This window comes from Helianthus annuus, chromosome 12 (genome assembly GCF_002127325.2).
Source record: "Helianthus annuus cultivar XRQ/B chromosome 12, HanXRQr2.0-SUNRISE, whole genome shotgun sequence".
NCBI lineage: Eukaryota > Viridiplantae > Streptophyta > Magnoliopsida > Asterales > Asteraceae > Helianthus > Helianthus annuus.
The window spans coordinates 76,509,446-76,523,093 of record NC_035444.2 but is presented as its reverse complement, the minus strand read 5'-3'; the positions used below and the strand labels follow the sequence as shown (position 1 = coordinate 76,523,093).

Below are 13,648 nucleotides of genomic sequence, written 5' to 3'. Positions count from 1 at the left end.
ATCCGGTGTTTGGAAATGTATTGTTCGTGTAGATTTGGATCTCACGGAAACTGGGATTTTTTTTGGATCGTCTCATTAAAGGCAGGCTTGGGGATGGCTGCCAAATCAGATTCTTGCAGGATTATCGGGTCGGCTCAGCTCCTTTATGGTCTCAGTTCCCAGCCCTTTACAACCTTGAACTCTCTAAGAATGCGCGCGTCGCTAATAGATTGTTTGAGGAAAATGGGGGAGTGGGTAAAAATTGGCAGTGGAAACAGCTGCCATCAAGTCGAGAGGAAGTTAATGATCTTATGGCTTGTTTGTCCTTACTCTATGGCGTCTCTCTCAGTGGATTTTTGGATTCATGGATTTGGAATGCAGACCTGGTTAAAGGTTTCTTTGTGAGCTCGGTCAAGAGACTTTTCATCAGTGGTAGTGTGCCACCCGAGCAGGTCGGTTTCTCTTGGAATAGGTGGCTCCCCTTAATGGTGAACGTTTTTGGATGGCCAGTGTATCTTGACCACTTGCCTACCAAAGACGCCCGCCGGATCCGTAACGATTCCCCCCTTTGTCCATTTTGTGAAGAGGCCTTGGAATCTGTGGATGACACATCATTTCAGCTTGTAGTTTCTCTTTTGAAGTTTGGTTGGCTATTGCTTCATGGTGCCGGCTTCCCCCTATCTATGCTTTTTGCGCGTGAGATATTCTAAAGCTTCATGGCTCCTTGAAGATGTCGAAGAAAGGTAAAAGGGTCATTCAATCGGTTCTCCAATTGACTTGTTGGGCGATCTGGAAAAGCACGCAATACCATCGGTTGGTGGTATCATGGGGGAAGTTGAGTCTCTCAGCTTTCTTTGGCTTAAGACTCGGGTTAAGATAAGAGGGTTTGGACTAATCTAGTTGGGGTCGGTTCGATTCCTTGTATGTTTGGCTAGCTCATTCTTTGTTTCTGTTGTAGTTGTTTTGTTCCTTTAGCTCCTTGCTAGTTGGTTCCTTTCTAATGAAGTGCTGCCTTTAAAAAATGCGAGCATTTAATGTCTTTGTTACAAAATGTGATACAGCCTAAAGTATCAACCTCGGATATAGCCTAAAATACCAACCTCATATAACTCGATTTACAAGGTCCGTTATCTAAAATAAACTTCGAACACTATTAAACTGAGTGTAGTGGGTTAACTTTCATGTATACCTCAACATGAAAGAGCGCTAAACACCGTTTTGAGGGCACCAAGAAGAGGGGCAACATGGCTTTTTTTATAAGAACAATTTTTTTAACATATTAATTTCACCTTTGGGGACTAGGGGTGGTTCACTAGTGATAGAATCTATCACTCTCAGTGTCCAATAAAATCATGCCATGTCATCAATCAAATTTCCATCACTAGTGATAGAAATGTAGGAGGGGTGGAATCACTAGTGATGGAATTCTATCACTCTCAATGTCAAATGATCCAACGTTCGAAAAAATCAAAAGTTCAACGCGTGACCGGCTTAACGCGTTGTGAATTCCACGCGTGTTCAACACACCGGCGGCGGTGTGGCGTGACCATTTCACGCGTTATACATTGCCATCACGGGACCGCCCGTGTGGCCTAAGGCGTGAGTGGAGGGCTGAGAGTCAACCTTTTTTTAATTAATCAACATGCTGCCACATCACCATAGTTAATATGAACATCTACGAAATTCATGAAGTCCGCTTGGTTTACTACCAAAACGGTTCAGTTTTGCTGGTTCAAACCAACCTTATTTTTGTATTTTTTTTTTTAAATTGCTAGTTTTTTATTACACTTTTTAAAATCATAAAAATATACGGCATGAATTATTAATTAATATATAATATACATATACAAACATTCATATCCCAAAGACAGAAAATAGAAAAATAATGAAGGTACATAGACAGTCCGGTTTACCAAAACCATGAAACCCCAAAACCAGAGTCTGCCAATCCATTAAACCAGAGGGTAGTTTCAGTTTGAGCAGCGCGGTAGGTTTTAACGGTTTATGAACCCATACCCTAAATTCCAAAGTAAAATGACCAACTTTTGGCCGTAATGTGTGAATCGTGTAATAAGGCGAAACGCTAACACCATGCCAGGTCCGAATTTGAAACCAAAACTCGAAATAATCATAAATGATGCTAAACTAAACATATTTCATCATCAATGAACCAAATAACCTCTTTCAAACATATTCAAGTTATAAAGACAAATAATGGATTCGGAAACAAACGTTCCACCGTTACAATGCACAAGGTGAAAACAAGTTGCCTTGAGAGAATTATTTTTTTATTTGAAAGAAGAGTTATGACATCAAAGTGCAAACCATACAATAGCATAACCAGGTTTAGAGGATAAAAAGGAGTCCAAAACCTACAATGGAGGTGTTACCTCATATACGATGTAAGCTATACATGAAACCACCATATCACTCTATGAATCTCTCCTGGAGCTAGCAAACATATTGCATCTTGGTTAAAGTACCATACAGCCTATTTCTCCGCCACCTGAAAGGAACGTGCAAAAGATAAGCCAATTGATCAAAGGAAACTTGGTCAGCTGTGAAATTTGATTGATATCGATAACAAGCGCGCTTCACAAAAATATATAATTTGGGTGATAAAGCTATACAATATAAGATTGCATATAAGCTGAGATGTATCTGATTAAAGAAGGAAAAATAATTAGCTTGGGATCTACATCATGGCTGAACAAAAGGAAACAAGATTGAATCATACAAAACAAAATGAAATTAGTCAACTGGAATCAAAGAAAGACGTGCTATCTACATCAATTTAACGCGAGCCAAAACTTGTAGGGTCATGTTGAGCCATTGACACTTGACCTTGCATCATATTTTATAACTTATATATAGTTACCGTATTGAATATGTTTAAAATGTTTAAAATGGTAAGGTCGATATAAGAGGTTGTGATCATTTATATACCCTCTGGTCAACTTACGACCATTCAAAACCTTTCTACCCATTTCAGTTTTAGATAAGCTTTGGAAAAAAGTACACATTTGACCCGTTGAAGAATAACGTATGCTTATTCATTTCACAGTTAATGGGTCAAAATCGTCACATCTAAGCCCTACATAAACAACCTAACCCGGTAAATCCCACCAATAGCAAAGCTATTAACAGGGTCTGGGGAGGGTGTGATGTAGGCAAACCTTACCCCTATCCCTGGGCACAGAGAGGTTGCTTCTAGAGAGACAGAGACCCACAACTCCAAAACCAACAAAACAAGTAGTATTAAATTGGAATATAGAAAACCACCAACCAAGGGAGATTGAGATGGTTCGGGCAAGTGAAGAGGAGACAAACAACGGCTCCGGTTAGAGCAGCATAAGCCATCATAGTGGAGGGGAGGAAGAGTAGAGGGAGGCCTAAATTGACTTGGGAAGAACAGATTAGGCAGGATTTGATATATAAAAGGTAAAACCAAGTAGTGGCATGATAAAGAGAAAACTCTGATTCATAAAGGGTACAGGATAAGAGAAATCAAACTCATTTCAAATGACCATCTAAAAGATGATTAGTTGAGCAGCCCAGGTGGATGCCAAATTACCTAATGGAAAAACACGCATTCTAGTATTTCACACCCCTCTTTATAAGTTAAGATAATGGTACACAAATGTAGAGACCAGCCCACTTCAATAAAAGCTTGCTTTACAGACATTGACTTGCAAAGAGGGCATTTAACCACACCGTATAGGGTATAGTTCCGGTCAGAAATATCTCAACTCACATAAGCTTACACAAATGATTGTCTTAGAGCAGAAACAACTGTTTTAAGGCGCTGCTTATTTAGAACTTCATGAGCTAAACGATCTAGACAATTTATTTGCGCAGCCATATTTGTGTGTCTATCTAAAACTTAATCGTAGGTTCATTGGTCGAATCCATAAACTATTCAATAAGTTTACAATTTAACTAAACTACGAGAGAAAGGTAAAACGGTCAAAGATGGAATTCAAAACAACTAATATGCTATCACCTGTTAATAATTCAGTAAAGGGTACTCTTGTTTATATTAGACCTACAGCAGTTGATGTTCAAAGGAATGAAAATAAGCTACAAAAGAAATATTGACTTCTACTTAATTTGCCATAAGGAAATCAAGGGGCTACACTATTTTTGTGATGAGAAGTATATGCCTAGACATAGATGCAAAGATAAAAGACCCAGTTTTATCATACTGAAGTAGAACCAAGTGATGAAGAGGCTATTAATTTTCCAGAAACTAATGTGGAATTCACTCAAAATTAGTTGATGCATTAGCAGAATGAAGTAATTTGTACCAAACAAGAAGGGTCACGACCATCACGGACCATTGTGGAAAAACTTCCCTACAGACACAATGGCTACTTTAAATCGTTATACTATTTGGTCTTACTAATGCCCCTTCCACCTTTCAATGCCTTATGATTCATGTGTTAGTCGCTCTTTTAAGGAAATTTAGGTTGGGTTTTCTTTTATGAATGTATTACAGTATTAGTACTTGGAATAAATTTAAGGTTTGTTTTAGAGCTGCATAGAAAAAAACAGCCTGGTCCGTCTAAGTGTCTAACATTCAAGCGGTGGAGACTGATGCTTCAGGTTTATGGCATTGGTGCAGTGTTAATGCAGAAGGAACATCCTGTTGCTTTTATAAGTAAGACTTTATCACCTAAAACTTAGCCCTCTCAACATATGGAAGAGAACTTTAGTTTTGACCATAATCCATCAAGTTCAGAACTGATAGCCTTACCTAACTGATCCACCTTTTATTATAATAAGAGCCGATCAACAAAGTTTGAAACATTTGTTGGAAAATCAAATAGCCACTCCTTTCTAGCACAAGTGGCTATCCAAATTGATGGGGTTCAGATATGTTATTGCTTCATGAAAAGAGAACATAAAATACATTAGCTCATGCACCGTCTAAGGAGTGTGGGAGGACATCATCATAAAATTCATAGAAGGTCTGCCCTAATAACAGGGTACGGATGTTATTTTGGTAATGGTAGCTGGGTTTTAAAAAGCGCGCCTGAGGCGCGCCTAGGCGCGAGTTGCAGCCTCTGGGGCTTTTTCGTTCAGCGCCTTGTGTAATTACAAGAAGCGCCCAAGACGCGCAAATTTTAGGGGTTTTTTGGGGGCTTTTTGGCCTGAGGCGCGCGCCTCACGTATCTGAGGCGTTTTACTGCAGAAAAAATGTTGTACCTTGGGTTTTTTGACTTGTACATGTAAGTAAAATGGTATAAAAGCCTTATTTATAGCTATATTTTGGTTAAAGGAAGCTAAAAACCTATGGGATATATAAAAAAATTATATAAACATCTTGCGCCTCGGGTACGAAAAGCCCACCGCTTTTGCGCTTTGCGCCTCAATTTTGACCTCGTCGCTTTTGTGCGCCTCTCGCTTTTTAAAACCAAGAGTGGTAGATAGGCTAAGCAAGGGTGGATACTTCATTGCCCTTAAAAATCCATTTACAGTTGCTGATGTCGCTCAAGCCTACCTGGACATTATATACAAGTTAAATGGTTTACCAAAATCGGTGGTTTCCTACAGTGATTAAAATCTTTGTTGGTACATTCTCGAAGAAACTATTAGCAATGCAAGAGGTGGAGCAACGTCTTTCTAGTTCTTATCATCCACAAACAGTGCGCACGGAGGTTTTGAACAGATGCTTAGAAAACTACTTGTGGTGTATGTGATTTCATAAACCAAATGATTGGGTAAAAAGGTTACCTTTAGCAGAAATCTTTAATCAGTTATCATTCAGCTATTAGGTCCACGCCCTTTGAAATCATTTATGACCAACCTCCACCACTTTATCTTCCTTAAACTCCAGTCTTATCAACAAAACTCATTCCAAAACTAATCAAAAGCTAGCTGCCAAGAAATATTACTACCGTTTGTATCAGTATCCCATCTTAGCTAAAGTTGGCGTTGTGGCTTACACACTATAGCTGCCAAAGATACCACTGTTTATCTACTATACATGTGCCATTGTTAAAAGCAACATTATCATCCACAGGACCACAAGTTCAACCGTCCCACGTGACATTGAAGTTCTTAAAGCGCCTGGCTAGCGTCCTAGACTAGAGTTGATTTGGTGAATTCTACTCTATCAGAGGATGCTACATGAGAGAATTCATTCTACAAGATTTCTTTCATCTGATCCTTGGGGGAGGTGATGATATGTACTAATAATCCTACTAATTAGTTGAAGAGGTTGTGTTAATTAGAGGAAGTTAGTTAGTTGAATAAGCATTGGGCAAAGCCAATAGCATAGACTATAATTACACATGTGTTGCAAAGAAAAAAGGCTAGCTAATGAAAATAACTACTTCCCTATCGTTCTACGTCTAATTTTGAAATTTCTCTTAACTAGCAAAGGTCAAGAATTATTCTTCTTTTACGACTCTTCAAGTTGTTAGTTGGTATTTCGTCATTAAAAAATTCAATCCCAAATACAATCCACATCAGAACATTTTCTTTTACTTCTTTGTTACACATTCAAACCAAAATCCAACAAACAAAAGAAACAAAACCATCATTTTACCTGGTTAAGTGGATTATCCGGAGACTTCTTCCACATCTTCCAAATCATATCCTTATACTGAGTATGAGTAAGCCCAGGCTTCTCGGCTTTCAAATTAGGCATCTCTGCTTCTTCAAAAGCCTGCAAATTAATAACTCAACAATTCATTAATTAATTAATAATCAATTGTCACCAATTAATTAAAACCATCAAAAACAAACCTTAAAAGAAGCCTTGAGCCTCTTCTCAGGATGCTTATCAACCGGCAAGCTATCGGAAACCGACATCTGCGCAATCGCCTCCTCAACCGATCTCGCCTCAATAATCGAATCATCCCGATTCGTGTTCTGCACCAGCACCATCTTCTCATACTCCTCCTCTTTAGCAATCCTACTCATCCTCCTCTTCTCCTCCTCCGCCTTCTTCAACATCTGCGCCTGCTCTTCCTCCTTCCTCCTAACCAACTCCGCCTCCGTAACCTTCGGAACCGGTATTGAAACCCTATTCGCCTTCTTATCCACCTTCTTCAGCGATTTTTCGATCTCTTTTTCCTCAATTTCCGCCAGCCGCCGTGCCTCCGCCTTCCGAGCGGCGGCTTCGGCTTTCTTTTCAGATTCTTCTTCTCGTTTCTTGGCGGCGCGTGACTTGGCTCCCTCTGCTTCGCGCCAGTACTTGTCTTCTTTCTCACGCGCCTCTTTTTCCTTGCGTTCTGATTCTGAGGCGTTTTTGCGTTCGCGTGCGGCTTCGGCTTTGCTGTTTACGCCCATCTTCTTCGGCATGGTTGGGGTGGGGTGTGGTGGTTGTGAAGTGCGATCTGCTGTGGTGATTGGGTTTGTGAAGGGCGGAGGAACGGGGAATCTTTTGATCGGTTTTGTTTGTGGGTGTTGTTGGTGTGTGGGTTGGATGGAGTTGTTTCGAGAAAGTTCAGATAAATTGTTACACACCTGGGCCTTGGTTTAGAGTTCCACCGATAACAATAGTTAGTAAATTGCAATTTGCGTCCTTGAAGAATGCTGGCGATGTCAGGTCAAGTCCTCAGAGTAAATTTTTTGTTGCCTGGTCTCAAGGCATGTAAAAGCGTTACATATCGAGTCCGTGTTACAAGCATAGTTAGATTTTTAGGTTAAATGACCAGTATACTTATTTTTTAGAGTCCCTATGATATGAATGTAAGGCATTAAAATTGAAGTTCCCGATGATTCTTATTTTTTACCCGTCAAATTCAAATATAGTGACCTCATTCTGAAACTCTAAGGTGTTCAAAAATTAGTAAAACTCGTCCCTAACGTACTGTAATTTGTATAAAACGTATTTATAAAAAGGTATTAGACTAGTATAAATGCACGATTAAACATACTAAATTTATATTACCATAGCTAAACATCAAATTATAATAATTAAATGTACCAAATATTAGATTATGTATACAACCAAAGTCAAACACTACATAAACTTAAAAGTTAACATTTCGAAAGTTAACTCACTTAAATTACATAGCAAAAGATATATTATAACATAAAATCTACTAATTAAATAATAATCGAAACATCCGTGCCTAATCTGGACGAAAGACCTAGGAGTGGCATAGCGGCGACAAGTACGCTACAAGTAGTTCTGTTGTGATCGTCACTAGACATGTCCACCCGACGATTACAGCTATCTCGGGTTCAAAACCGGGATTTCGCATCATAACCTCGACTACAAAATAATCAAGAAAAAAAAAACAAAACAACCAACCAATATTATTAACCTTTTAGCACAAAAAAACATAGAAAATAATAACGCTTATCAATCTGTATAAAAATAATTCGAAACTTACAAATCGCAATTGACAAAATTATATAAATACGTAATCTGTAATTAACATAAACTGTAATTACAAAACAACAACAGTACCCTGTAAAAATCCTCCAAATATAGCAAAGCTACTAGTAGGGTCTGGGGTGGGTGAGATATAGGCAGACCTCACATCTGCCCCTGGAGATAGAGAGAGCGCTTTCAGAGAGACCCTCAGCTCCAACGAACAACAGAAAAACAATAAATATATATATAAACACACACACACACACATATATATAGGGTGGGAATTGGCTACAAAATCCATTTTCCTACAAAGTGTACAAAATCATAAAACACCACAATTTCAGCCATAAAACACACTCAAACCCCACAAATAACAAAGTGGAGATTACTAAAACGCCATATTTGTGGGTTTTCTGTTGTGTTTTGGACGATACGGCTTTGATTTTCGAATAACTAACATTAATGTGTTTTATGTTGATTATTATGCTGTGTTTTATATTCATAGCTCTACGATGTTGTGTTTGAAGTTTTTATGGACTGTTAAGGTTTAGATATTGTGTTTTAGTGATCTTCACTCTGTTATTTGTGGGTTTTGAGTGTGTTTTATGACTGAAATTGTGGTGTTTTATGACTTTGTACACTTTGTAGGAAAAATGGACTTTGTAGCCGAACCTTACGCTATATATATACTAAAAAAACGATGTTACCAAGGAAACATAGGAAGTGATGAAAAAAGTAACATAGTAAAATAGATTGATATAAGGCATCCTAGGGCAACATATAGACCTAGATACATGAAGATTGGAAATCACTGACCCTAAAACATAGGTAAAACTCGTCTATACCACCTAAAGGTCGTTAACCTTTATCCTATGTCTCCACGAACTCCTATCCTCGACCATCTCCTGAGAGAGGTGCAAATCTAGTAAATCTTGCCTAATTTTCTCATCCCAAGTCAATTTGGGCCTACCTCTACTCCTCATTCCCTCCATATTGATGGTTTCCACTGCTCTAACTGGCGTCGTCGTTTGCCTCCTCTTCATGTGCCCAAACCACCTTAATCTCCCCTCCTTCATCTTATCCGAAATACCAGCAATTCCTAACCTTGCTCTAAAAACCTCATTTCTTATGTTGTCTAACCTTGTGTGTCCATACATCCACCTTAACATCCTCATCTCTTCTACCTCCATCTTTCGCGCTTGTTTTCTTGATGGCCCAACATTCTGTCCCATACAACAAAGTCGGTCTGATAGCAACTCTATAAAATGTTCCCTTTAATTTAGCTGGGAACCTCTTGTCGCACAATACCCCAGTGGCTGCTCGCCACCTGTTCCAACCAACCTGTAAGCAGTGGGCTATGTCACTATCTATCTCCCCATCCTTTTAGACAAAATATCCTAAATACTTGAACTTGGTGGTCTGAGGAACCATTTGACCCATAATGGTGATATGTGTTTTCTCCACATCACCTGCACCTCTAAATAAAGCGGTGTATTTTACTTTCTATACTTTTCTCTATTATAGAGATTCTAATATGATGATGTTTTTATTGTTTACTCTATTCTTTTCTCTATTATCATATAGAATGGATGCTCCAACGGGAATGCTCTAAATGAGCGGCTTATTAATCCACAAAAAAGCTTCCCTTAACAACTTCAATCATTCCAAACAACACTATGAATAAAAAAGAAAATATGGAAGCAAGATTTCTATTGGCAAACAAAAGCCCAGTCTGTAAGCCGAAACCCATTAGCAGGAGCCCAAAGCATAAGGCCATGTGTAGTCATAAAGCCCCCAAATGGGCGTTATGCGCCATGTGGCATGCCATGTCACCCCGGGGCTTTATGGGGCTTGAGGCCGTAGTCATAAAGCCCTACCTCATCATAACCAAAGTGTAAAATGCAGGGACCAAAGTGTAAAATGCAGGGACCAAAGTGTTTTAATGCAGGGACCAAATTGTAAAATGCAGGGACCAAAATGGAAAATGGAGAACAAATCTCACCTCCTCGCGCCGCGAATTATATCACGCCGGTTTTTTTTTTTTGCTCATGGCGCTGCATGGGGCGGTGTGGGGGGCTCCATATGGGCGCTATGCCCTTGTTCGCGCTCCACTACAGTAAAAAAAGAAATATGTTTGATATTTTATTTGAACCGCTAAAATTACATCAAATTTGCATTCAATGGGGTTCAAACCCTTGATCTCAAGAACACCTCATCTCAAATGGCTTTGCCAATTAGACTCAATCCCCACCCAAATATGTTTGATATTTGAATTAATATTTTTAAAACACTTTAACCTTACACGCTTATTAAAGATCGAAGATTAAAATAAAGTACTGTATTTATCATGCGACCTAGTGAACACTTGTACGATGTGTGATTTGCGCCATGTAACACATGTACTTTTAAGAATTTAGACCAAGTATTACAATGAAAGATATGATTTAAGTCTCAAATTTCTGTAAATTTTTTATTAAGTGTCAAATATCTTTCTAAGTTTTCTTCTCACAGGTACTCATATAATCATAAGGCAATTAGTCAGGATCGGGCTTGATGCTATGTATAAACAAATATCTATTTGTAGAGAGAGTACAACATAGTTACACTCATATTATAGAGACCAAGGGTCTATAATCAATGACTAATTAAATCCATGTAAGTTCTATGTTTGTGTTTCTTGGTTAATGGTTTGGTCACTTCTATACATCAACTATTAATTTCTTTTATGTAGTTCAATATATGATATTAAACGTTGACAAAATTTTGTCTCTCATTTTACATTATTCCTAACTATTCTCGTATCCCTTCCACTAAATAAGTCTATAAATCGATATGTCAATCGTAAACTCTTGGTCAATTACCGTGTTCCTAACTATTCTCGTATCCCTTCTGCTAAATAAGTCTATTAATCGATACGTTTATGTAAACTCTTGGTAAATTACTGGTTTCAAAGTCTGTGAGATCTCTAATTTACTTCTACATATTTAGTTTTTTAGTTCATTTCGAAACACTATAATTTTTAAAGTAAATTTATCTGAAAGCAATTTCCCAGGAGGTCTCTAAATACCTCAATAAGAGAGAATTAATGCTTTGTCTATTATCTATGAACAAAGAAATACAGTTAAGCTTTGTCTGTACAACCTTGCTACAATCTAGTGTGTTATACAATTTAAAACTAAAAGTTCTAACTCCTTTTAATTAGAAGCTAGATATTGGCACTTGGTGATGATTTTGCTCTACTTGGATTGAAGAACACATTTCTGAAGTGATTATAGATGTTAGAAGCTCTTTCTGGAGATGGTTACACACGCATCTTTCTATCAAAGAGATAATATACTTCATAAAAGTGGCTTCGAAAGGCAGTCGAATTGGCCCATCAGGCTGCGACCCATACTCATCCCCAGCAACCATCAACACTTTTTGAAAGATGTCATTCTTAAGATAACTTAACGGCATCACAAACCGCGTTTCGTCAGACGTGTACACTGCAAAGTGACCTTTATCAATCTTTCTACTTGTGATTCCTTTCTGCCTTAGCGTTGCGGTTCTGATGAGTTTCTTGGCGCTTATCATATTGTTGATGTGTTGTGAACTAGAGATCAAAAGGGTTTGCAAAATGCACAAGCTAAAAGCTCTGTGTTTGATTTGTTTTGATTTGATTGAAGGAGAAGGGTACTTGTTTATATAACTAACATCATTGAATTTGATGATTGTCATAACAAATGCTTTTGAGCTGTATAGAAAGAGGACAAGGGGGCAAAACAAGGTGATAGGTTCACCAACATTGTATGGCAAACCAAACATAAGTTAATTGTTGTCGGATGGTTGAGTCACATACTGGTAACTGGGTCCAAACAATATGTTCACACGTTTGGCTAGACTGGTATGAGCCACAGATTCATGATTCTGTGGATACCAATTGTAAAGGTGTATTAAATGCTGAAAATAAGTTAACTATCATTTATCAATACTGTGTATGTGAGTGTATACTGACAAGTTGTAGCTAAAAGTAAATGAAACTGTCATAATTGTAGCTTTTTTATGTTCTTATGAAGTAGACAAAAACATGTGATATGATAAGTGATAAAAATCAAGAACTTATATCTCGACATATGTAAATTGTTGTCTAGTGGTTTAGTGTCACCCATGGACCTGAGGCGCACCAACTCGATCTCTCATACGTCTAGCAAGTTAAACCACACACCACGACACAGTACTAGTGACTTCGTCAACTAAGTCACTGTTAGGATCTCAGATGTTTTCCATGGGAAGAACATGGTTCGCCTATTGTATTAATGGTGTCGGTTAATGTGTTTATAGACAATTAAAATGCTCAGTTATAACTAGGGGTGAGCAGAAAACCGAAATAACCGAGTCGCAACCGAAATAACCGAAAAATCCGGACCGAAAAAACTGAACCGAAACAAAAACCGACGGTTAGGTTTTCATATTTTTAGTAACCGAAAATTTCGGTTCGGTAGGGGTGCTTGGTTCACTTCAAAGGCATCTCTTGGCAAACCACAATTCTCTCTCACTTTGCCATCATTCCACCACCACTACAACACCAACACCCACAACCATCATCCATCTATTATCTTTAGAGTGTGTAGTAGTCTCAGGATCCAAGATTGATAGTAAGAGTTCTTGTCAATCAAAGGCCATGCTTGGCTAATCTCTTACATCACTTGGTGAAAACAAGTCTTTAATGTATTACTTTTGATTTTTAATCTTTCGGCACTTTATAATTAGGTATGTATTAATGACTTTAATAACTAGTTTCTTATGTTGAAAGTGAATTTTCCTAATCATTTCTTCATGATGTCATTGATTTGCTCGTTCGTGTCTTTACGGTCTATATAAAGCGCGTTAACTACTTGGAAGGGGGTTAGAAGGGTGGTTTGGTAAAGTTCTTGTCTCGTTCAGTGTATAGATTCTGCGAGGACTTGGTTCAACCTTACTAGGATCTCCTTCAATACCCCAAAGGTATTGGATGGCGGGGATGCAAATAGCTTGAACCCCTCATATGTAAACTACTATTAAAACATTAATCCGACTTCTTGGGATTGTATCCTTGCTGACTCAAACCACTTAGCCGAGGGTAACGTCACCTTCAAAAGAGGGGCCTACCACTTTTCGCATTAATAACTTATTTAATTATCTTTCAATATTCCGACCCTTTGGGATTGTATCCCTGCTAACTCAAACCACTGGGTTGAGGGTAACGTTACCTTCAAAAGAGGGGCCTACTACTATAACTAAGATAATCTCTTAAAAGTCCGAAAGTGCGAAAATCATCAAAGGGTACATTAAAGAGGAGTTGGAACCAAGTGATTC

General features: G+C 38.3%; 1 protein-coding gene across 1 annotated transcript; it reads right to left on the bottom strand.

Annotated features, from left to right (window-relative positions):
* Positions 1 to 2,235: 2,235 nt before the first annotated feature.
* Positions 2,236 to 7,459, bottom strand: LOC110920427 (coiled-coil domain-containing protein 124). Its single transcript, XM_022164640.2, has 3 exons — positions 6,733 to 7,459; positions 6,533 to 6,652; positions 2,236 to 2,485 (listed from the first exon to the last, which is right to left on the bottom strand). The coding sequence occupies exons 1-3, from the start codon at positions 7,288 to 7,290 to the stop codon at positions 2,471 to 2,473; spliced, it is 693 nt and encodes a 230-aa protein (XP_022020332.1). The 5' UTR covers positions 7,291 to 7,459; the 3' UTR covers positions 2,236 to 2,470.
* Between the last annotated feature and the right edge of the window lie 6,189 nt (positions 7,460 to 13,648).

Bases quoted from the DNA above. Each gene is read 5' to 3' on its own strand.
- LOC110920427 (XM_022164640.2), bottom strand. From the start codon at position 7,290: ATGCCGAAGAAGATGGGCGTAAACAGCAAAGCCGAAGCCGCACGCGAA. The intron at 6,653-6,732 runs GTTTGTTTTTGA...ATTAATTTGCAG, and splicing joins GGCTCAAGGCTTCTTTTAAG to GCTTTTGAAGAAGCAGAGAT.